This window comes from Saimiri boliviensis, chromosome 3 (genome assembly GCF_048565385.1).
Source record: "Saimiri boliviensis isolate mSaiBol1 chromosome 3, mSaiBol1.pri, whole genome shotgun sequence".
Lineage (NCBI taxonomy): Eukaryota > Metazoa > Chordata > Mammalia > Primates > Cebidae > Saimiri > Saimiri boliviensis.
In genome coordinates, this window is record NC_133451.1 from 144397268 (window position 1) to 144422891 (window position 25624).

The 25624-nt window shown below is 40.3% G+C and overlaps 1 protein-coding gene across 3 annotated transcripts in view; it reads left to right on the plus strand.

Annotated features, from left to right (window-relative positions):
- Positions 1-8509: 8509 nt before the first annotated feature.
- Positions 8510-25624, plus strand: part of OTUD4 (OTU deubiquitinase 4) — a 47209-nt gene continuing 30094 nt past the window's right edge. For all 3 annotated transcript variants that reach the window (XM_003928008.4, XM_010338631.3, XM_074396856.1), the window contains exons 1-6: positions 8510-9303; positions 14689-14772; positions 18226-18276; positions 23397-23443; positions 24378-24450; positions 25377-25458. In XM_003928008.4, coding sequence (XP_003928057.3) covers positions 9145-9303; positions 14689-14772; positions 18226-18276; positions 23397-23443; positions 24378-24450; positions 25377-25458 — 496 coding nt within the window. In that variant the 5' untranslated portion in view covers positions 8510-9144. The remainder of the gene's footprint in view (positions 9304-14688; positions 14773-18225; positions 18277-23396; positions 23444-24377; positions 24451-25376; positions 25459-25624) is intronic.

Below are 25624 nucleotides of genomic sequence, written 5' to 3' on the forward strand. Positions count from 1 at the left end.
TGGCCTGGATTTCTTGGTCTGTGGGTTGTAAAGACCATGGGAGAAGTGCAGTATCTGAACTGGAGTGCCAGAGGAGAAAAGTTCCTGATGGTCTCCATTGGGTAGGAGGGGAATCCTCTGGCCAGTTGCACTTCCTGGGTGAGGCAGCGCCCTGCTCTGCCTTAGTTTGCCCTCTTTGGACTACACCCACTCTCCAACCAGTGCTATTGAGATGAACCTGGTATCTCGGTTAGAAATGTGGAGATCACTCGCCTTCTGTGCTGCTCTCGCTGGGAACTGCACTTTGGAGCTGTTCCTATTTGGCCATCTTGGCAGAATTCCTGTCCCCTCTTGTTTTTACTTTAACGTAAAAATATTGGTACTTGATCGGGTGCAGTGTCTCACACCTGTAATTCCAGCACTTTGGAAGGCAGAGACAGGCCTCCTCACGTGAGGTCAGGAGTTTAAGACCAGCCCAGCCAGCATGGTGAAACCCTGTCTCTACCAAAACTACAAAAATTAGCTGATGTGGTGGTGCATGCCTGTAATCCCAGCTACTTGGGAGGCTGAGGCAGAATTGCTTGAACCTGGGAGGCGGAGGTTGCAGTGAACCAAGATCACACCACTGCACTGTAGCCTGGCAACAGAGTGAGAATTCATCTAAAATATATATGTATATACATATATGTAAATATACATATATGTGTGTGTACTACATTTTGCAACCATCTCAAAATACAATTTTATCTTTAGATGTTTTAGCAGATGGTATTATAAATAAAATAATGAGTGCAATATTAAGATTGGCATCTTTAGGAATTTTTCCTGGTGATCTAGAACAGGAGTTATAAACTTGGGATGCAGGTCAGAGTCTATTTGCTTATTTCGATTTAAAAATTCATAATTTCCTTTTCTTGGGTGGGTGCTTCCCCAATCTCAGTTTTCAGATGTTCCCAAATGCTGGCCGATCTTCAGAATCACCTGGAGAGACTGATAAAAACACAGATTCCTGTGCCCCATCTCTGGTCATTCTGATTCAGGAAAATTAAAGTGGGATTTTATTTATTTATTTATTTATTTATTTATTTATTTATTATGTTTTTGAGACAGAGTCTCACTCTGTTGTCCTGGCTGGAGGCAGTGGTGCTATCTTGGCTCACTGCAACCTCTGCCTCCCAAGTTCAAGTGATTCTCCTGCCTCAGCCTCCTGAGTAGCTGGGATTACAGGCACATGCCACTACACTTGGCAAAGTTTTGTAGTTTTTGTAGAAATGGGGTTTCACTATGTTGGCCAGACTGGTCTGGGATCTCTGACCTCAGGCAATCCAACTGCGTCAGCCTCTCAAAGTGCTGGGATTACAGGCATGAGCCACTGTGCCCAGTCTGAGGTGGGATATTAAAAACCCTGTTTTTAAACTTTTTTATTATAGAAAACTTTTAAACTTTTTATTATACAAAATTCCAGATGTGCACAAAGTAAAAGGAATAGTATAATGATGAGGATACTCATCACCTAAGTTCTACAATCATCAATTTGTGACTGATTTTTGATTAATTCATCACCATCTTCTACCTTCAGTTTCAGTAATCTATGGTTTTATACAGTTTTCTGGATAATTGTGATATGACACAGACATAGAAACAGACACATTGTATTTAAAGGCTGACTAGTACTGTATTCTAATTGTATTGACATATTAGAATATGTTTGACCAATTCTCTATTTAGATTATCTTCCATTTGTTTGGTTAGGAAGACGGTATTAAGTATTATCTAACATATAATCTTGGTCCACTGTTCTGTATCAAATATTTAGGCCTCAGCCTGCAGGTTGAGGTTCCATAACCTATAGTTACTTGTGTATTTTCATTTGAAAAACTTTCTTCTTTGGGAATTTCATTGGGAATACATGAAATCATTTAACGAATATTTATTGAATTTTTAATCTGAATATGCAAAAGCAAAGATACTATTAGACACTTGAGAAAGAAAAAAGAATCTAAATTCTACAATCATACGAAGAGTTTACAATCCCACTGGGGAGCTAAAGTAAATACCTTGTGATGAGACTTTGTGAGTTTGCTTCTGTCAGACTGGAATCAAGAAGTAATGGTGGAAGCAGCGGTGAGGTTGGAAGTATGAAGAGGTTTTATTTGCAGAGATGATGGACTATAACTATCTACTAGCTACTTGTGTAAGACCCTCAGTCTACTGTGAAGTTTATTAGCTCATCCAGCTTGGGCATGGCAATATATGGAAATCATAGCTCTAATAAGAAACTAAATCATAGTTTCACTTCTCTAGTCATACAGGTTCTAGGGTCTTAGGACTACAGTTCTAGTTCTGGGGTTTGAAACTTATTTAGTTCCTCCCTCTAAAGTACAGATGAAGACTCCTTTTTCTCTATTAGGATTGAATAAGGATCTAATGGCATACACCAATTTTGGTATTTGTATTTTCAGGAAAGACAGTGGTTCATGTTGGTCAGGCTGGTCTCGAACTCCTGACCTCATAATCCGCCCACCTTGGCCTCCTAAAGTGCTGAGATTACAGGCATGAGCCACTACACCTGGCCTGCCACAGTGAAATTTTAAAAATTACTTTGAAAACTAAGAAAAGTGGTCTCCTTTTCCTATAAGCCTAGGAGAGCTTGATCTTCAAACACTCTCCGGAGGTAAGAAGTATTTGCTTTCTGTTTTGGGAGATAATATCTCTCCTTTACCATTCTTTTGATCCTTTTGCTGTAGCAAGGAAAATGTAAACTAATTCATGCAACCTTAAAGTATTTTCTGCTTTGCAGGAATGCACAGTATTGAAGACTTACTTAGAAGGCTTGTGAAGGACCTTGCTAAGGCTGATTTTCCAAGTTACCAGAGAAGGTGGGAAATGGGTATTGAATCAGTGGCTTAGTAAGTAAAGTCTTTTACTACTACCAGCCAGTTCCTTTTTGTGAATAACTTGCAAATGAAACACAAAAGTTATAGAATACGTTCTCTTCTCTCATTTCATTCTGTTGTTAAATTACAGATAAGATTTTTTTTCTGAATGATAATTACCCCAAAATATAAATTGGAAATATAGTCCCATCATACCAGTTTTTCCTGATTTGCCTGAGCATTTAAGTAAATTATTTCATTTGCAAAAAATTGGTTTTTATTACTTTGACTATAACTCATTTTTATTTATTTAATTATTTAGAGACAGACTCTTGCTCTGTCACCCAGGCTGGAGCGCAGTGGTGCCATCTTGGCTCACTACAACCTCCGCCTCCTGAGTTCAAGTAATTCTCCTGCCTCAGTCTCCCAAGTAGCTGGGACTATAGGCACATGCCGCCACGCCTGGCTAATTTTTGTATTTTTAGTAGAGATGGGGTTTCGCCATGTTGGCAAGGGTGGTCTTGATCTCTTGACCTCGTGATCTGCCTGTCTTGGCTTCCCAAAGTGCTGGGATTATAGGCGTGAGCCACCACGCCGAGCCACCAACTCTGTTTTTTCTCCTCTATTCCACAGAGAATGGATGATCATTAAGCAAAACCAAGAGCTATCTACCATAATACATGATATATCATTAAATCATTCAGTAATTGTTCATTGTGTTTTTTGAGTATCTACTATTTAAACCCAATGCTTGATGTTAGAGTGCTTCAGGGGGATGATTTTAAGAGAAAAATAAATTTACATTTAGAAATGTGTTTTAGGTGGAAATGTCCTGCATGGGCTAGAGATAAGATATTAAAACTCAAAAAAGAGAACAGGGCTAAATAAAGTTAAAGCTTGAGATCTGGGGAACCCCACATTTAGGAGATAGAGAGTCGGGGAGAAAAGGAATCAGCAAAGGAGATGTAATCAAGACAAGATTTCGAAATATCTTGATTACACAAGATATCTCACCTTCACAAAAGGTGAAGGAGAGTATCAAAATGAAAAGGTGGTCAACATCATCAAATGTAGCAGCTGAAGGGGAATGTGGGTTGGTGAGGGAGAAAGTCATTAGTTGAAATAACACCATTAGTTTCATGTTAAAAACTTCATATTTTGAAGCCCTTTAACATTTGGGATTTTGCAATTAAGTCTTTGGCAATTTCCTAACTTCTCAGAAAAAAGACGTATGGGCCGGGAGTGGTGGCTCACATGTGTAATCCAGGGCAGGAGGATTGCTTGTGCTCAGGAGTTTGAGGCTAGCAGGGCAACATGGTGAAAACTCATCCCTGCTAAAAGCACACAGAATATTAGGGTTTGGTGATGCATGCCTGTAGTCCCAGCTACTCAGGAAGCTAAGGTGGGAAGATCACCTGAGCCTGGGGAGGTTAAGGATACAGAGAGCAGTGATCATGCCACTGTACTCCAGTCTAGGCAACAGAGTGAGACTCTGTCTCAAAAGAAAAAAAAAAGAATGATGATCTGCTCAACTCAGGAACTCCTATAAGTAAATTTAATTTGTCCCAAATATTATTACTTATTTAATATGGGAGGGGAAAATACGCTAGAATACATAGACTAAGTAACTATAGCAACAAGAGCAGCAATGGTTGGTAAAATCAGTTCATTTCTCACAAACAGTCTGGGGAGCAGTAGTCCAAGGCACACAGGCTGTGAAATATTCAGGAACTCCAGTCCTCCATCTCATTACTCTGTTATCTTAGGGTGTTGTCTTTGCATGATCAAAGTTGGCTAACTAGTTTCAGCCATGTTTTCAGAGCAGCTCATAGGAAGTAGGACAGAGAGTAGAAGGCAGGAAGCTTCATCTTTAAGGAGATGAGCTGGAAGTTAAGCAATTCTGCTTACATCCGATTGACCTAAACACAATCACAGGCTCACATTTAGTTCCAAGGTAGCTGGGAGATATAGCCCAAAGTTGATTGGCCATGGGCCCAGCAAAAACTCAGGGGAAATAAAATGGGAAGTGGAGAATGGCAATTAGCAGCCTCCAGCAGATAAGATCCACAAGAAACAGGTCTTTCTTCATAAAATACATTTTTTGGATAGGATTCCATTACTTGAATTTTTATAGAAAATGAAACAATGCTATGTGGCAATAAAGACATTCTTACGTTATTTTTGTAAGAGATTTCATAGATTCAGAAAAAATCCTATTACTATTCTGACTTTTTGGTAAAATAACCCACCGTTTTATCTTTATAATTCAGAGAACTGGTAATACCACTGATACTAAACTAGTAATTATTTCCGCGAATTGTCGAAACGCATTCATTCTCTAGTAAAGACAAACAATGAACCATTATATCTGTATTACTTATCTACTGCCATGTAACAAATTACTACAATATTTAGGAGCTTAAAACAAACACTATCTCACTCAGTTTCTGAGATCAAGAATTTCAGAGCTTATCTGGGTAGTTCTGGCCACAGTTTCTCCTGAGGTTGTAGTCAAGTTTTGACCAAGGCTGGAGTTGTCTGAAAGCCTGACTGGGCTGGAGGATTCGCTTCAAAGCTGACTCACGTGGCTGCTGGAGGAAGGCGCCAGTTTCTTACCAAGGGAACCTCTCTGTAAGTCTGACACATAGCATGAGCGATCTATGAGATTGGGAATATGAGACAGCAATCAAAATGTCAAAAGTGCCTCTTATAACCTAATCTCAGAAGTGGGCCAGGCGAGGTGGCTCACACCTGTAATCCCAGCACTTTGGGAGGCCGAAGTGGGTGGATCATCTGAGGTTAGGAGTTCGAAACCAGCCTGACCCACATGGAGAAAACCGTTTGTACTAAATATGTAAAATTAGTCAGGCATGGTGGGGCATGCCTGTAATCCCAGCTACTTGGGAGGCTGAGGCAAGAGAATCACTGAACCCAGGAGCTGGAGGTAGTGGTGAGCTGAGATCTCACCATTGCACTCCAGCCTGGGCAACAAGAGCAAAATTCCATCTACAAAAAGAAAAAAAAAGTGAAATACCATAATACCATTACTTTTACTCTATTGGTCACTCAGACTAACACTGTTAAAAGGTGGAGGTGATTGATTATATGAGTGTGAATACCAGGAAGTGGGAATCACAGGGTTGGGGGCAGGGACAGGGCACCTTAGAAGATACTTACCATAATACTTAACCTCACGTTGGAAAAAACAAAACTCCATAAGACCTATCAATTTATGAAGTTTAAAAACTATTTTAAAAATTCCATCTAGCCAGGCCCGGTGGCTCAAGCCTGTAATCCCAGCACTTTGGGAGGCCGAGGCGGGTGGATCACGAAGTCAAGAGATCTAGACCATCCTGGTCAACATGGTGAAACCCCATCTCTACTAAAAATACAAAAAATTAGCTGGGCATGGTGGCGCGTGCCTGTAATCCCAGCTACTCAGGAGGTTGAGGCAGGAGAACTGCCTGAACCCAGGAGGCGGAGGTTGAGGTGAGCCGAGATCGTGCCATTGCACTACAGCCTGGGTAACAAGAGTGAAACTCCGTTTCAAAAAAAAAAAAAAAATTCCATCTAGTACAATTATTAGCCCTAAAGTTTGTCAGAGTAAACAAACTTGAGGTATTGACTTTGCACAAGAAAAAAAATGTTGGTTGACTCCTTTGCATAAGATTAATTTTATTAATTTCATTAGGTCTTAAAAGCATTGAATCTTTCAGGTATTATTTGATTAAAATGATGTCTGTTTAGAATTCTTCACGTAGTCAGAAACAGCTTCCTTAGAATAAACATTCTATCAGCTCTGATTTGGTTTCTTGACAAGGTTCAGAAGTTAATGTCAGCAAGTAAAGATCCTTTGAAAGTGAGTGAATTTCTCTAAGTTTTGGTTCAGTTTAAAGACATTGGATCCTCTAATGTTGCCTTCACACTGAGCTATATTTGGGAAGTTGGCATACAGAGGGTCTGTCTTGGATTAGGTCTTAAAATACCTAAAGGATTTCCTTAAACAGGCCCAGGGTCAGATATAACAGGTGCATCACTTCTAATTTTGGAACCAGAAGCAGCCAGCTTAGACTGAGGTTGTTCTACATTCATTCAGCAGGAGTTTAGATACTACTTTACTTTGAATTTCTCTTTGAGTTAAAACAAGGGTGATCCCTGTTGTAAGTAGTGGCAATACTCAAGAATTTTCTTGAGTAGAATGAGTATATGCGATGTAAAAGATATTTTAAAAAGAAAAGCAACAGGTTTGACCTGAAACTATATTTTTCTACAAGTGACTTCAAAGCGTTTCTTCTCTACAACATGTAAAACATTTAATATTGAGGCAGGGAGATTTTTTCATTTGGGTAACAATAATGTTTGTATTCTCTTAAAGCAGTATAATTGGAGATAGAATAAACATTAAGAAATCAAAAACGCTCCAAGGACAGTGAATACATGACTGACTGCTTGCACTGAAAATACTGAAAATTGTCTATCGTAGTTTTAAAATTATTTTGTTGGACTCTTATCACCTGGCCTGCCTTGCCCATTGCAAGGAATTTGACTATATGTCTAAACCTATACTAACGCTCCATTTTCTTCTCCCTCTCCTCCACCATAGCCTGAAGACTGAATTAGTTCTTACGATTAACCATGCATTTGAATAAGGACACCAGATGCTGTTGTATTTTAGCAAAATAAAATTCTGGTGCAACAGAAGCATGCTGGATAAATTCCGGGTTTTTTTCTTTTTTTTTTCTTCTTTTTTTAAGATGGGGTTTCACCATGATGGCCAGGCTGGTCTGGAACTCCTGACTTCTGGTGATCCACCCACCTCGGCCTCCCAAAGCGCTAGGATTACAGGCGTGAGCCACCGCGCCTGGCCAAATTCTTAGTTCTAAAGCATAATTTGACTTTGTCAATTCCCTGTCATTCAACATCGGAGGATGGGAAGCTGAGCTGAAGACTGGAGCACTGGTGGAACCCGTGGCCAGTCCAGTCAGCATGTTATCAAGCAATTACAAGACGAATTTTTTAGGAAAAACAACAACAACAACAACACATAACGTCTTCTGACAGTAACATGTCTTTGTGATGGGGTGCTCAGCTACACTGACAGGATGAACAAAAGTGTCTTTGGCAAATCCTTCATCTTGCCGTAGTGAGTGAGCTGTACTTCTCATTTCTAATAGGAATCCGCAAGTCCACGGTTGATTTATGGACAGTGTGTCGTCCCGCACCAAGCCAGTTCCCAGAGCCTCCGCCAATTAGCTCTATTTTTTGCTTAAGCCGTTAAAGCCACCTCCATGGAAACGCCAGGAGAGCAGACCGGGGGGAGGGGAGCAGACAGGTGCGCCCTCTGGAAATACACAAAGGGCCGACACTGCGCCGCCGTGCCCCTGGCAACTCCACGCCAGCCGGGCGCGCGCGTTTCCCGCAGCGTAGCGGCCGGGCGGCGCGCGCAGGTCGCCCCACGTCGGCCGGAGGAGCCCCCTCTTCCAGCTCGCGGACGCGGCGCCAGGGCAGCGCGAAGCCGGCTCGGGGCACAGGCAGCGGGAGCGGCGCCCGCGCTGTAGGGACTTGTAGTCCGCGCGCCTCCCTGGCGCCTCCCCCGGGTAGGCCGGCCCGCGCGTTCCCGCCCGCCGCAAGCCGACTTCCTGCGGCTGCCAAGACTACACCTCCCGCCGTCCTCTCCGCTGTCGGGCCGAAAGCGAAAACAAATTCTGGGCTGCGAGGTGCTGTTCTCTGCCGGGTGCCCCCACCCACTCCCTGCCCCTCCGGCGCCCTCCAGCGAGGTGGGGAAACGAAAGGCTGCCTCTTTCTTTTTTGGTTTCCTCGGCTCCCGGCGTGGGGAGCGCGCGGGGGACGCAGGCCTCGCTTCACCTGAGCCGGCCCAGCGTGCCTGCTGGGGGCGGGGGCTTTCTCGCTTCTCACCAGTAGGGACCCGGAAACTTGTGGGGGCGGCGACCCCCTGCCCGGGTCCTGAGTCAGGCTGCGAGGCCATCGGGAAGTGACTGCTCACGCTCGGGGCTTTCCTTAATCCCGCTCCCCCCGTTTCTCGTGGGCGCGTGTTCGCTCCGAGGAGGCGGCCGCGTGCGGACAGCCATGCATTAGGCAGGGCTCCCCTATGCGCCCGGAAAGCGCTGACCGCTGCCTCGGGCCGCCGCCGCCGCCGCCTGCCGCCGCTCGCGGAGCCCGAGCCCCAGCCCGAGCCGCCGCCTGCCCCAGGCCGGGGCGTCCAGCAGCCGGCGGCCTGGCCATGTGGGGCTAGCCCTCGCCGCGCCTGGCCTGCAGCAGGACCGGCAACATGGAGGCGGCCGTCGGCGTCCCCGACGGCGGGGACCAGGGCGGCGCGGGGCCCCGCGAGGACGCGACGCCCATGGACGCCTATCTGCGGAAACTGGGCTTGTATCGGAAATTGGTCGCCAAGGACGGGTCGTGCCTGTTCCGGGCGGTGGCGGAGCAGGTAATTGGGGGGCGCGGGGAGGCGGGGACGGCCCGGCGGGTATGGGTGGGGAGGCAGCTGCGGGCTATCCGGGCCGCCCGCGTCCCGGGCTGCGCGTGCCCTCGCTGTCGTCACAGCGCCCCATTGTCATGCCGGAGTGGGACGCTGCTTTGGGTCTGAAAGGTGCAAATCGAAACTTAAAAGCCCGCAAATTAACGGGGTGTCCTTTTTCCTGGTGAAGAGAATGAGTTGAGGACAACTTGTGAGGCCTGCTCGGAGCTTGTGCAGTTATTTATTGCTGGGGACCTGGCGACATGATATTTTTCACTTCTTTTCCGCATTCACCTTCCCTTCGTTCAAGAAGCACCACGCTCAGCCCACTCCAGTAAACCAAGGGTTTACTAGAAGTGGTGGATCACACTTTGCTTGTGGAACGTATTTTGGTTTGCTGCTGGACTTTGGAATGTGGAGTGGTCAAGCTCGCCCGTGTCAGTTGAATCAAATGGGCAAACTGCCGCTTGAGAAAACCAACCTTTTACAAATACAGAATATTTTGAAGGATTTGTCGTTCAGTAGGTCCCACGCTTTATTATGCTCTGGTAGGCTGTGTAGGTATACTAAACGGAACTGACATTTTTTTTTTTTTTTTTTAAAGCCTGTTTTGGTGTTGGTAGTAGAAAGGGTACGTGTAACTGCTGGAGCTTTTGAAAACCACTTTCTAACACAGTTGCTCAGGAAGATTTTTCTGACTTTTTTTTTTTTTTTTTTGAGAGCGCTTATTCCATGTTATATAACACTTTATGTTGTAGGTGTGCAGTCACCAAAACCCATCCTATATTGAAAAATAGCTGCCGAAGTAGCTGGATAAAAGTTTCTGCCCTGGTGTGTCTTTCAGACCTTTCACTGTGTTTTCCTTTGACCTAGGACCTGCTCCCCATACCCCATCGCACACCCCTCCGTAGCCCCCTGTGGTGTTATGATGTTTGTTCTTTTTTTGTTTTCCCCCTCACCTTTTTTGAATGCTAAATAACTTTTAAAATTTTTGTTTGTGAGTAAATGTTTCACTTATCCGGAGACCAGTCTGTTCTCATATTTTTAAACATTAAAAGGCAAGCCATTTATTTACCATAGGTAGCAGAAAATCTTTTTTTCTTTTTTTTTTTTTGAGATGGAGTCTCACTCTGTCGCCCAGGATGGGAGTGCAGTGGCTCGATCTCGGCTTACTGCAACCTCTGTCTCCCGGGTTCAAGGGAGTCTCTTGCCTCAGCTTCCCGAGTAGCTGGGACTGCAGGCGCGTGCCACCATACCCGGCTGTTTTTTTTTTTTTTTTTTTGTATTTTTGGTAGAGACTGGGTTTCACCATGCTGGCCGGGTTGGTCTCGAACTTCCAACCCCAGGTGATCTGCCCTCCTCTGCCTCCCAGAGTGCTGGGATTACTGGTGTGAGCCACCGCGCTCCGCCAAAAATCTTTAAAACAAGAAATTGATTTAACGGACACAAACCTTTGTTTTATGTTGTGGACATTGCCATTGAAATATTATTCTGAAAGCTCCCTAGACCAGGCTTTGCCCATTAGACTTTTCTCAGTTTTCATTGTTGCTGTGGGGTATGGTCACACCCACCTACTCCCTCCATTCCTTCTCATTAGTAAGTAAACAGTCTTCCCCGTTTGTGAATTTTCTGAATCTCTGTCTGTCCTGCTTCCTCTGTCTCAGCCTCCTTGAACTCCTCAGCACCTCCAAAAGTCTAGGGTAGAGGTGGACGTGATTTCAGCCCATATTTATTACCTACTGTTAGAGCTAGCATGAGTTTGGTAATTAAGGAGGCAGGTAAGGCAGTAAAGAAATGGCGGTAAGGGAAGCTTGGAACTTACTTGGATTTGAGTTATCTGAGTCCTAGTTTATATTGAAGCAGAAAGGTGTGTGCTTTCCATAGTGCATGCCATAAATACTTGGTGGTCTTGATTATACAGAAGTCTCTCTGTTATTGTAGCGGGATCTGTTATTAAGTAGAAAGGGGGCAAGGGCTAGTTTATACTAAAAACTCTTGGTTAGATCAGATAACACATTTTATTGTATTTTGTAATAGGATTTAAGTTAGGCATAAGAGACTTCCCTTTCCAGTTATGTGACTCAGTTTTAGTCTGATGAGCTTAGCTCAAGACCTTGAACTTTGGAGCAAGTTCAGTTATTCAGTGAAGGACAGGTGTAGCCATCATCGCCAAAGGCAAAATGTGAAAAAAGGAAGTAATACCAATATCAGGCTTCCCTTTTAAAATGTGTACCAAGGATTTATATTTTTGCCAACAATTCTATAAAATCACAAATATTCATCATTTCTCAGAAGGAGTCAGAGTTAATAATCTAAGTGACAGTTTTTAAAGAGGGGGAGGAGACTTCAGTTAGGATTTTGGTCTTTCTCTCCAAATTATCTGATTTAGATAGGCCATTTCCTTTTTACACTTGTGGATTTGGGCCTGCAGGAGCTCTGACCTGAATCAGCACCATAGCCATGGAGCTAAAAATAGGGCACGCTTAGAGGACTTGCTAAAACAGTGTCTCAACCTTTTCCAGTATTTATCAGCTATCTTGTCCCAAGTAAAAATGGGAAAGCCTTCTAGTTTGCTTTCATGTATATATTAATTTGCAGAGATATTTGTCATACTACTAGAATTCTTCCTGAGTGTTCTTAAACTTGCACAATACTTTACATTTTAAAAAAGTTGTCATTTAACCTTGCTTTTCTTACAATGCTTGACTTTGCAAATTACCAGCATTCTCACATTTTATGGAAGTTGCTAAGAACTTTGCTTCTGAGCAGCATGTTCAGATAGATTGTATGTGCCAAAATCTTTGTTAAAAAAGGAGAAAAACCAATAGATATGCCTACCATTGTTTCTACTAACTTATGTCTGCCACCTGTTGCTGGGTAAATGGCTTTAAGACTACCTCCACTTTGCTAATGGCAGAGGAAAGCCCTATCAGGTGACACTGTGGTTTATTCATACTAATAATACCTTGATTCATAATAGTGTCTAACATAGCTTCTGTGAAAAAAGTGTTGCTAAATGTCATTTGTTGAATTGGCAAAAACATTCTATGGTCATTATTTTTATATATAGATAGTCCTTTTGGTCACGGACTCTTAGGATATATATATGAATACATTTTCAGTGTCCAAAAACAGCAATGAAGATATAATCAGTTAAACTGAAAACCAGCTATTACACTGAAAACAAACTCATTGCTAACTTCAACAGGTGGATCTTCAGTGTATCTCAGTGTAATAGGACATACTGGCCATCCAGGCACTTGTGCCGGTGGTTCTGTAGGTGTAAATGAGCCTTGGCTGTTATTCAAGAGAGCTGTGTAGAATGTGCACCTAGAGCCTCCCTTTTCCCAGTTTCTATACTCACCCTAAATGTAAAGGAAGAACCACTCAATTGAAACTGTAACTTTTTTTTTTTGAGACAGAGTCTCACTCTAATTGCCCAGGCTGGAGTGCTGTGGCATGGTCTCAGCTCACTGCAGCCTCTACCTCCCAGGTTCAAGCGATTCTCCTGCATCAGCCTCCCAAATAGCTGGGACTACAGGCATGTACCAGCATGCCTGGCTAGTTTTTTTTGTATTCTTAGTAGAGATGGGTTTTCACCATGTTGACCAGGCCAGTCTCGAACTTCTGACCTCAGGTGATACACCCTCCCCGGCTTCCCAAAGTGCTGGGGTTACAGGTGTGGCCACCATGCCTGGCCAGGATCTGTAACTCTTAAAGCTACTTTCTATTAATATAAATTCTCAAGAGGTCTTGATAGCTGTTTGAAATGTGTTATTTTAAGTAGGTCTGTTTTTTTTTGTTTTTTGTTTTTTGTTTTTTTTTAAACCATCTTTTAAGGTACAGGAATATCTGAGGCACTTAGTAATAGAAAAGAATTTTAATCTCCTTTAAGTATGTTAAAGAATTGGGAGCCAGGACTAGGCATGGTGGCTCATGCCTGTAATCCCAGCACTTTGAGATGCTGAGGTGGGCAGATCACCAGATGTCAGAAGTTTGAAACTAGCCTGGCCAACATGGTGAAACCCCGTCTTGACTAAAAATGCAAAAATTAACTGGACCTGGTGGCATGTGCCTGTAATCCCAGCTACATGGGAGACTGAGGCAGGAGAATCACTTGAACACATGAGGCAGAGGTTGCAGTAAGCTATCGCACCACTGCACTCCAGCTTGGGCGGATAGAGTAAGACTATCTCAAAAAAAGAAAATTGGGAGCTAGCAAGAAGGAAGCACTGGATAAGAAATAGTCGTATCAATTCACAGCTTTAGAATTTTAGTAAATGACCACGTGCCAGTAAGTTATCTTTCTGTTGAACTGGTTGTTTAATAGAAGAATATGAAAACTACAAAGTGAGAGGATCTGGTTCATACTTTGTAGGTTGGTACTTTACAATTTGGGGCATAAAAACAAACCCCAAACCTCTTGGGATGATATCACACAGCATTTTTGCACCCCATATGCTGCCTACTTGGATGTTCTTTCTCATCTTGTAAACTTGATCACCAGGGAAAGAATGAATGCCTTAAGTTTTCTGAAACCATAGTGGAGTTAAATTTGTACATAGAGCCACTAAGTGAATTCAGAATTAATGGGAAAAAAAAAATTAGTCTCTTAGAGGCTGAAAGCCTCAAAGTCTATTCCTGCTGAAGTTGCCAGCTTGTTTTTCAGTATGTGTAGGATGAGGTTGAGTGTGTCATAGCATAGACTTTGTTACCTCTTCTTTGTGAAGATAAAGTTATTGTGGAGGGATGGACAAGGGAGGAAAGTATCCTAAATTTACAAAGATGTCCCAAAGGAGAGAGCCTAATAAATTCTTTACAAAATTTGGCTTAAGCAGTAGTATTGGGCCGGGCGCGGTGGCTCAAGCCTGTAATCCCAGCACTTTGGGAGGCCGAGGCGGGTGGATCATGAGGTCAAGAGATCGAGACCATCCTGGTCAACATGGTGAAACCCTATCTCTATTAAAAATACAAAAGATTAGCCGGGCATGGTGGCGCGTGCCTGTAATCCCAGCTACTCAGGAGGCTGAGGCAGGAGAATTGCCTGAACCCAGGAGGCGGAGGTTGTGGTGAGCCGAGATCACACCATTGCACTCCAGCCTGGGTAACAAGAGTGAAACTCCGTCTAAAAAAAAAAAGAAGTAGTATTGTTAGTATATGTCATGCTATTGCTGTGCTTAGTTAGAACAGGTAGGAATGAGTAAAGATACTGAAATTATAGAAAGGGAAATGGAGGAAGACTGATAATCTATTGGTTGTTAGATTATTTTGGGTGTAAAAGAAGACATTAGGTTGTAACTTGAGTGCATTTTTAACTAAATGCTTAATAGTGTGTTTGTTGCCTTTTCTTTTTAGGTATTACACTCTCAATCTCGCCATGTTGAAGTCAGAATGGCTTGTATTCACTATCTTCGAGAGAACAGAGAGAAATTTGAAGCGGTAATTTGTCATCTCAAACATGTAGTTGTGTCTTGACTTGAATTTACATTTTGGCTTTTGGAATTGTTTTAGGCTCGGTACGGTGACCTAATCACTGCACGATCACGCCTGTAACCCCAGCACTTTGGGAAGCCCAGGTGGGCGGATCATGAGGTCAAGAGATTGAGACCATCCTGCCCAATGCGGTGAAACCCCGTCTCTACTAAAAATACAAAAATTAGCTGGATGTGGTGGTGCGTGCCTGTAGTCCCAGCTGCTCAGGAGGCTGAGGCAGGAGAATCGCTTGAACCCAGAAGGAGGAGGTTGCAGTGAGCCAAGTTTGTGCCACTGCACTCCAGCCTGTTGACAGAGGGAGACTCCATCTCAAAAAAAAGCGAAGTGTTCTTGTAGAAATTTCATAGGCTGGATCTTAATGCAGGTTATGAAAATGGCACTTAACAAAAAAAACTTTTTTATTGAACTCAGTCCAGTTACATTGTTAACATTATTTTCTAGGCTGTTTTATGTTTTGCATTTATTTGGACATTTAGAAAGCTACTATGATGGATAAGATGCTGAGCTGTGAGGGATGGAAAGATGACCTGGACAAGGCCCTTGCATACTAAGAGTGGGCTTTGTCTGACATGGTCAGGGAATTGGGGGTGTTGTGGTTAATAGTGGTTTCTGTGATTGGTAACTCTCTATAAATTAAAAAAAAAAAAAAAAAATTCAGGTGGGCCGGGCATGGTGGCTCATGCCTGTAATCCAAGCACTTTGGAGGCCAAGGCGGGTGGATCACCTGAGGTCGAGAGTTCGAGACCAGCCTGACCAACATGGTGAAACCCCGTCCTTAAAGAAAAAAATAAGAAATTTAAATTAAAAAAAAAAAAAAATTCAGGTTAGGCATGGTGGCTCATGCCTGTAATCCCAGCACTTTGTGAGGCTAGGAGTTCAAGACTAGCCTGGCCAACATGGCAAAACCCTGTGTTTACTAAAAATACAAAATAAATTGGCTGGACATGGGTAGCACATTCCTGTAGTCTCAGCTACTCTTGAGGCCGAGGCATGAGGATTGCTTGAACCCAGGAGTCAGAGGTTGCAGTGAGCAGGGTTGAGCCACTGCATTCCAACCTGGGTGACAGTGAGATTCTGTCTCAAAAAAAAAAAAAATCAGACTTGCAGTGTAAAAAATATGCTGAGTGTAAGTAATGCTGAACCCTTAATTTTATCAGAAAACATTTATAGGTTTTTAATTTTCAGGGTTCAGTATGAGCTCATATCAGAACACTATATTATGTAAGTAGTAATTAATAGTTAATAAAATGTTGTATAACAGCTTAGTATAATTTTCTCAGTAATATGTGAAATAAGATGCCACAATGACCTTTTTTCATTTTACACTCAAAGTCTTACAGAATTTATTACTTACTGGTTTTAAGACCTAGAATTATGTAAGCTGACTACTTTGGATGGTACTTCCCCCAGTTGACTGGTAGAGAACATTGATACAATACTTTGCAAATGATAGGCTTGAAACCTTGATTTATTAGAAAAAAAAAACAACTGATAACAGAGGCTAGGTAAGAGAGTACAAAGGTATAGAGAAGGGAAGTGGGGAGGTAGAGTGGTCTTTAAATTAATTCTGATTAATCATTGGCCCCAGAGGGTAAAACTGTTGATAGTAAGGGACATTGCTAACACTGGTTGAGAGTAGTTACTATGTTCCAGGCATTGTTTTAAGTGCTTTGCGTATATTTTTTTCAGTCCATATAATCTTGTGGGGTATGATCAGAGGTTGCAAGTTCCATGGGGAAAAGTTTCACTTTCCTTATAATATGAACCTTCAAGTAGTTTCAGTTGTCCAGAATTGGAAAGAGATGTTGTAGAAAGGATTATGCCTTGTTACTGACGTTGGTCAGCCATGGCATAGGTGGACACTTTCTGCTCGGAAGGGAGACTCTCAGATAGGATGCAGGCTTGTGTCAGAATTCTGCAGTCTCTTGTAACTTTAAATGGTTTTGTGGTTTTGTTTTTTTCTCCGTAGACCTATATTCATCTAACATAGAACAGTAGCCCTTGATTGGTGGGCTCTTTAATATATATGGCTTTTATTATAAATATATACACACACACACACACACACACACAGACACACATACATACATGTATAATATATATATATTTTTGAGACAGAGTCTCTGTCACCCAGGCTGGAATGCAGTGGCCTGATCTCAGCTGACTGCAACCTCTGTCTCCCTGGTTCAAGCAATTCCCCTGCCTCAGCCTCCCAAGTAGCTGGGATTACAGGAGCTTGCCACTACACCCAGCTAAATATTTTGCATTTTTAGTAGAGACTGGGTTTCACTGTGTTGGTCAGACTGGTCTCAAACTCCTGACCTCATGATCCGCCTGCCTCAGCCTCCCAAAGTGCTGGGATTACAGGTGTGAGCCTCTGTGCCCAGCCAATGTTATATAATCTATAAAGAATTAATCTCAATCTTAAAGTCCAAGGATTTTTGAAAGATTTTTGTAGACCAGGGAGTATACTTTAATGTCTTTAAGTATATCACTTTGCTAAATCAACTGGGACTGTAATTTAAATACAATTTGGTGATTCAACAAATGTCTTAGAGATTTCTCAAATGAGTGCGATTGCTATGAAAGAAACATAAAAAAGGTAGGGTTATTACACAGCTTGAATAAACTCTGTTTTTATGTCAAAGTTAAAATGAAGCAAGCTGTATTAGAAAAATCTTGTTGACACTTCAAAATATTTTTAGCCTTAATAGTTATCATTGCTATTTCTAGTATCACTGACCTGACAGACAATGAGTACTCTTACTTGTATTATTAAGCTATACTATTTCTGAGCTAGTAAGTCAGTCTTTACTTTATTCTCTTCTATACACTGGCCACTACCAAGTTAAAGCACTGCTTTCATCATATGATTTCTCTGTTCAGAATGTCACCTGCAGTGACCTTGAATGGCCTTTCCCATCTAGTCTGTAAGTACTTCCAGGCCCTGTCAGCAGGACCCCATTTGGGTTCCTCTCCCACTCAGTTCTACAACAGATTGTCCTGCTCCAGCTGGCCAGATCGCTTATCTTCCCAACAGTTTTGCTCTTCCTCCTCACGCAACATTGGCCCTCCCTTTAGAGTGTCAGTTCCTTGTTCCCATCCAGATCCTGTCCAGCATTCATCTTGAGTCACTCTTCTTTCAGGAAATCTTTCCTGACAAAGTTTCCTTCTCTAAGTTCTTTTTTATGTTTGTAGTCTTTAGCGATTGCTGTATGTTTTCATAATTATATTATTATTTTTAAATAATACTTTTGTATTTCAGGTTTATGTACAAACTCAGTAATTCACAGTGAATATTATTTACACAGTGAAGTGGTTAACTTTTGGCCTATTGCTTAGATGACATTTCTTTTTTTTTTTTTTAATACGACATTTCTAATAGATTTTTTTTTGTAGTTTATAGAAGGATCATTTGAAGAATATTTAAAGCGTTTGGAAAATCCACAGGTATGTAATAATCTTCTTGTATATTTGCATTTTTATGTACCCAAATAATGTATTGAAAATTCATTAAAATGGAAGATTACTATTACAGTGTTTAGAGGAGTTGCAGTGACAGTGTACCCTATTTCCTTATAAACATTTCCTACACATTTTATGCAGCATTTAAGTTGGAGCTGTGTATTAGTGGTTGCCTCACTAAGGCGTAGTTGTGCTATTTTATCTTTGCCAAAATGGCATGTAAGTATGGCATAAAAGGCTGAAATAATACTGGTGATGATTTTCAGAATGCTGTGTTGGTGTATGTATGGAATTTGGACAGGGGGAAGTTTGATTTCTCCCTAGGCAACTGAGAAGGCAGAGTTCTTTCATGCAGGTTCTAGTTTCCATGATCAGCTCATGAAGAGGGAAAAGACTGTTGAGACAGAAAAGGACAGCACATACCCACCAACTCCTGCTGCTACACTTTTTTTTTGATATGTTGTTATAAAAAGGATTTTTCTTTATTTTTTTTTTTTCTGTTTACAAAACTAACATTCTCACTGTAAAAATCCAAATATCTTGGAATACCATTTAGAATGTTAGGATTTCCCGTCATTCAATCTTAAGGTAAAAATAACATTGGCAAAGAAAAAAGCTAAGAAAAGTTAGGGAGTAAAAGGAATGTAATATAGGAACAAGAGTGTTTGATTGATGACTGATGTATCCATTTGGTTGCCTAACACTAATTTGAGTGCTTATGATGGGCCAAGAATTGCTGGCCACCCTGGGGAGGCAGAGATAATGCAGATAACAAAAAAGTTTCCCTGTCATTGGAAAGATGGTCAATACAAGCTAGAAAAGTAGATTTGTCAAAAAGGTATAGCTGTGATGCTGTAGGCAGTCAGTGTTATTTCTAGCTGGGTAGACAAAGCAACTGTTTGAGAGTGAGTTCATATTTGAAGTCTGAATAGATTCTAAATAGGAAATGCCTGGTCTCAGGGGCATTCCAGGCAGAGAAAACTGTCAGCAAGGCAGATTCAGAAAACAGTTCTGATTGTGTGAAGCTTTGAGCATGTGAAGGTAAGAAGTAGTGAGAAAGCGGTTGGAAGGCAGGTCGAGGGCCACACTGGGAGAGCCTTCAGTGCTAGGGTCAGTAATATGGAGCTTATGCTTCAGACCCGTGTTTCTCCGAAAGTGTGATCTGTAGGTTATCTGTATCAAAATCACTTGATGTGCATGTGAAAATGCAGATTGCGTGGCCTCTATTCCAGACCCGAATCATGGTCTCTGGGCCTGGGGCCTGGGCATCAGGCACTGGGAAGCCAGTTAGGGTTTTTGGGACAGGAAGTCAGAGTAGTGGTTGTAGTCCTCATCTTCCAATACATTTCCTGTCTACCACTGCTTTGTTTTTCTCTGTATTGCTTATGCCATTTAATATACTGTCTATTTTGTTTGTCTTCTTCCTACTTGAATTAAGATCCATGAACAGAGTTCTGTATGTTTTGTTTACTGCTGTGTCCCAGAGCTAAGGGATTTTGTTGACTGAAGGGTTGGATGCCATTTTGTTGACTGACTGGACAGATGAAAGAATATTGTGTAAAAATAGTCTGAGGTAGATGGGATTAGAGGCAGAAAGATACATTTTAAAATGGTTTAAAATGCACACGTTGTATCAAATGTAAAAAGGAGTAAGTATTACTCCAGTTTTGGAGACAAATTCCATTGAAGGCCTTTTCTCTAAATTCAGTCCAGAGTATATATTTTTTTTGTAAGTCTGAAACTGAATTTGACCCAAATACTGTGATCACATATTCATTTTCCTGAAGTCTGCATTTTTTTTTTTTTAATTTTATAAGCCTCTTTGAAGGCAGGCATTGTATGTATATTTTTATTGCTTTGGAATTCCCATAGTTACCTTTTAATTTGGGGTCCCAAATTCATGATCAGTTTGTGTGTGCAGAATGAGTGTTAAGTACATGTCATGTTATGTGTAACAGATAGGAAAGATAAACACCAGAATGTTAACAGTTATTATCTCCAAATGGCAAATATTATATATGATTTTTTTTACTTCCTTTAGAAAAAATAAAAAATGATAAAGGCCATTTATTACTTTGTATCAGAAAAACCCCACCGTGTTGTTTCACAATAATTTCTGTGCAGTAGGGTTAGGTCTATGAGGATTTGAGCTAGGCTAGGCATAATAGAAGTGGAGAGAAGGGGACAGAGGGAGGAAACGAGGCAGTGAACTGAACTGAGACTATTTGATTTGTGGTCTGTGGGAAAGGAAGGTGTTAATGTTGGTGTGGTTTAGAACACATGGGATAGATTGTACCTCCCCTCATAGTGGAGGCTGGCCAGGTTTCTTTCTGATAAACACAAGATATTCTTATGATCTCCCCAGTCTGATCAGATTTCTTCCTCAAATGTCGTAGGTATCTTATGAACAGTTTCTTTTTTGTTACTAGCAAATATTTATAAATAACAAATATTTAGAAATCTTCATTCTGTTTTTTATTTTTGCCTTCCTGGGCTGGTTGCAGTGGCTCATGGCTATAATCTCAATACTTTAGGCAGCAGATGTGGGCAGATCACTTGAGGCCAGTAGTTCAGGATGATGAAACCCCGTCTCTACCAAGAATGCAAAAAAATTAGCTAGGTGTGGTGGCACGCACTTGTCTCAGCTACTCGGAAGGATGAGGCAGGAGAGTCGTTTGAACCTGGGACGTGGAGGTTGCATTGAGCCATGGTTGTGCCACTGTACTCCAGCATGGGCAACAGGGTGAGACTCTGTCTCGATAAATAAATAAATAATCTTTTTTTTTTTTTTCCTTCCTGATATATGGGTGTATAAAATGAAAACAGAAACCAATTGGCAGATAGTTGATGGATACACTCAGTTCCTTCATCCAGTTCTCAGAGGAGGAAAGCGTCTTTATCCTTGTAAAATAATAAGTAATAATGGGGCATTTTGAAAGATGCTTCAAACTTGTATGAGAATGTGTTTTTGTCAGCTTTTAGGTGAAATTGACGAATGAAATTCATCAATTTTAAATGTATGATTTGAGGAGATTTGACAAATGTATACACTTAGGTAACCACCACCACAAACATCATAAAGGACATTTCCATCACTCCAGAAAGTTTCCTTTTGCCTTTTTGCTGTTACTCCCCTACCCCTTCCCCAGGTGATCTGCCCACCTCAGCCTCCCGAAGTGCTGGGATTACAAGCATGAGCCACCATGCCTGACCCTAGTTGAGAACTTATTGAAAGATGGAGTTTCACCATGTTGGCCAGGCTGGTCCTGAACTCCTGACCTTAGGTAGTCCACCCATCTGGGCCTCCCAGAGTGCCGGGATTACAGGTGTGAGCCACTGTGCCCTGCAGATTTTTTCGTTTTTTTTTTTAAAGTAATATAATACTTCTATAAAAATTAGAAATGTAGTTTATGTGTTTGATCTAAATCACATATCAGTGAACAGTGTCCTCTATACAGAGGATATCACTTGTAGCAGTTTGTGAGAAGCCATGATTGTTAGGCTGAGGCTTATTTTAACAAACCTATTTTAATATATGGCACCTATTTCATTTTGGAAATCAGAGCTAACTTTTAAGAACTATTGGGAAGTCTCTGGGGGATAAATTGTCCTGGTTTAAGATCAAAACGTTGTTTAAAATATTTTCCTTCCTTCGGTTTTTCTTTTCTTTCAAGGAATAAGTGGCAGCATTCATTTATCCAAGCTCATTGTTTTTAGTAACTTAATGTATTAAGTCTACTGACTTCACGGTACTATAGAAAAATATTCTTATGGTAAAAGATTTTAAAATATACATGTCTATAGAATAAGGGTGAAAATTTTTTGTTTTTCCTCATGTTAACTTTCCTGTTTCTATTGCCAATTTAGGATGTATCCTCTCCATCCCCTTTTTATGTGTGCCTTGTACCAATATATGTCTTTTTGTTTGTTTTTCACAAATAGGATTATTTTACCATTAGTTAAAACTTGAGTGATTTTTCTAGGTCATTTCATATGGTTATACCTCATTCTTTTCAGTGAATGCAAGATATTCTATAGTGTGGATGAAACATGAATTATTTTACTACTTTGTGGGAATCTTACGGGCTTTTTTTTCTGTTTTCTTTTTTTGGTTTTACACTGTTACAAATAACTCCCAGTGACATCATTATTTTACATACACTTTTGTAGACATGAAATATTTCCTTATGATAGATTTATAGAAGTTGAATTGCTGGGTCAAAGGGTATATGGGACATGTTAAATTTTGAAATATACTGGCCATTTGCCCTTCAGAAAGGCTTTCAGTGACTTTTCTAAAGAGTGTAGGATTTTCCTTGTTTTCAGAATGATTGCTAAGACACTACACTGCTCTCTTTCGTACCTTCATTTACCCTGAAGATAAGAGACCTTCTGCCCTTTTTTATACTTCCTGATTTTCTACTTCTATTGAATATTTCATTTCCTGAGCTTAAACCATGTGCCAGGCTCTCTCCTGGGGGCTAGGCTGGAGGATAGCCCTTGCTTTCAGTAAGTTCTCAACTAGGGTCAGGCACCGTGGCTCGTGCTTGTAATCCCAGCACTTCGGGAGGCTGAGGTGGGCAGATTACCTGAGATTGGGAGTTTGAGACCAGACTGACCAAGATGGAGAAACCCTGTCTCTACTAAAAATGAAAAATTAGCTGGGCGTGGTGGCACATGCCTGTAATCCCAGCTACTCAGGAGGCTGAGGCAGGAGAATTGCTTGAACCTGGGAATTGGAGGTTGCAGTAAGCTGAGATCATGCCATCTTGGTCTAGCCTGGACAAAAAGAACGAAATTCCATCTCAAAAAAAAAAAAAAAAAAATTCTGAACTTACAGATGCCATGCTGTGGTCTTGCCACACCAATAGGAACTGTCGTTTCACTCTGTTACTGTTTTTTTTTTTTTTTTGGTGACAGAGACTTGGACTGCATTTCACCACATATTGTGGTCTTTTTTATATAACTGATTTTATAATATTCATAATAATAATAATGAGCCTTAATAGCTCATTAGGTATGCTGTATAAGGTATGTATAGAAATATAAAATGTAATAGAAAAAGTGTGAGACACTTACATGCCTTCTTTTTTTCTTCAATACAGGAATGGGTAGGACAAGTGGAAATAAGTGCCCTTTCTCTTATGTACAGGTAAACACTGTAATAACATAAGTAAAAGTAAATGAAACCAGTGGGAAATTATATTCCATTATATTAAAAATGTTAAAATAGCAAAGCCCTTTTGTACTTTGGTTATGAAGCATCTTTTCTAAATTTTTTTAATCACACCAATTAAATTTTGAAATTAAGTATGTTAGTGTTTAGAAATTTTAATTCTCAAAATACTTGTGGAAAAGGGTACAGAATTTTTACAGTCTATTCTTTGTAAGATATCACTTAACAACCTTATAGAGAAATGATTTCTTATTTTCTCAGGGCCAGTGGCATTGAATGGTCACTAGAACCATAGTAAAATACCATGTTACAAATTGAGTATTACTTACCTGAAATGGTTGAGACCAGAAGATTTTGGACTTTGATTTTTTTTGATTTTGGAATAGTTACATTACATTTACCCAGTTGAGCATCCCTAATTTGAAAATCTGAAATCCAAAATGCTCCAGTGAGCATTTCCTTTGAGTGTCATGTTGGTGTTCAAAAGTTTTAGATTTTGGAGCATTTTGGATTTTGGATTTAGATTTTGGAGCATTTTAGATTTGGGATGTTCAACGTGTATTCAATTTTGGTACTTTTTTGCCATATAATAGAGTAGCAGGTAAATACTTTGTTTTTTCTTTTCAGAGTGTTTAAATTTCATCTTCAAATTTCTTTGATTTTTGAAGTTTCCCTTTAGAATTATATCTGAAACTATATATATATACAAATTATATTTGAAATTTTATATGCTAGAAAAGTAACTTTTGTATAGGTGTTTTACAACTTAGTTATTTCATTATTGTCTTTTGTATCTCCAGTGGTTGGGACATTGCCTGTCACGTATAGACCCCTGATGAATGAATGAAAGATTAAATTTAAATTCATGAAGTATAGTACATTATAAATAATTTTTAATTGTTATTTTCAGGAAAGATTTTATAATTTATCGGGAACCAAATGTTTCTCCTTCACAAGTAACTGAAAATAATTTTCCTGAAAAGGTAAGAATTTTTCAAAGTGTTGTAAAGGATTTACGTAAAAGAACCACTCAATTGCTACCATGATCTCATAAGCTATAATTTTAAATGATTTTTTGGAAACATTTCTGTATTACGATTTTCGTATTCTGATTTCTTTACAGTTCCTGTTATCACTTAGTCATATTATTCTGTATTTTTTTGTCCCCACAAATTACTGTATTTAACCCTTTTACATTTTATTAGAAACACTGAAAAGAATTATGAGATATTAATGTGTATGATGAAATAGACTATTACAGTTTTTTGGCAGTATAAACATTAAGTAGTAAAATAACTTGTGAAAATAATTTGGTTCTGCTATTACATCCAGGAATACTTTAGTAATCATATACATTTCCCTATTATAAATTTTACTCACAAGGTGTCATTGCATTATCTGTCATAAAGCAGAAGCAACTGAAAAATTTTGTGAAGCCTAGAAAGAAAGAAATACCAGCGGACTTATTATAAGAGAATTTTTGTCTTAATTAGCTATTTTGGAATCATAAAGGCCAGATTGAAGTGACTTGTGCGCCACCATGCTAGTGGTGATAAGTTAGAGGGAAATTGAGTGAAATACTACTGTTACGAAGGTTTTTGGGTTTCTGGGACTCTCTAAGGGATCTGGCTTTTTAAGTAGTTGAAAGCATGTTTTCATATATTGTTTTTGTTTTTTGGTGATCCTATAAACATTTCCAGAAATCATTTTGAATTTTTAAATTTATTGCTTCTATAGCATTTTAGCATATGGATGTACTGTAGCTTGACAACATTGAAGCTTTAGGCTACTCTTAAAATACTCACGTTCTGTTTGGAAATGGTCTAGTAATTCAGAGGTATTGGAGACATACTTTGCTATGTAAATGTCATGTATATGAGAGTCTGAAATGTGTCTTTTTCTTTTTCAGGTATTACTGTGTTTTTCAAATGGAAATCATTATGATATTGTGTATCCCATAAAGTATAAAGAAAGCTCTGCTATGTGTCAGTGTAAGTATCACCTTGTGTTTATAAGGCAAATTACATTCCTAAACTTACACAGTCTTAATAGAAACAAATTAGAGCAAATAATTGTATTCTGTTGTAATATAAAAGATATATCCAAGAACATTAAATTATAGGAATATTATTAATATTATAATAAAAACTTGTTGCA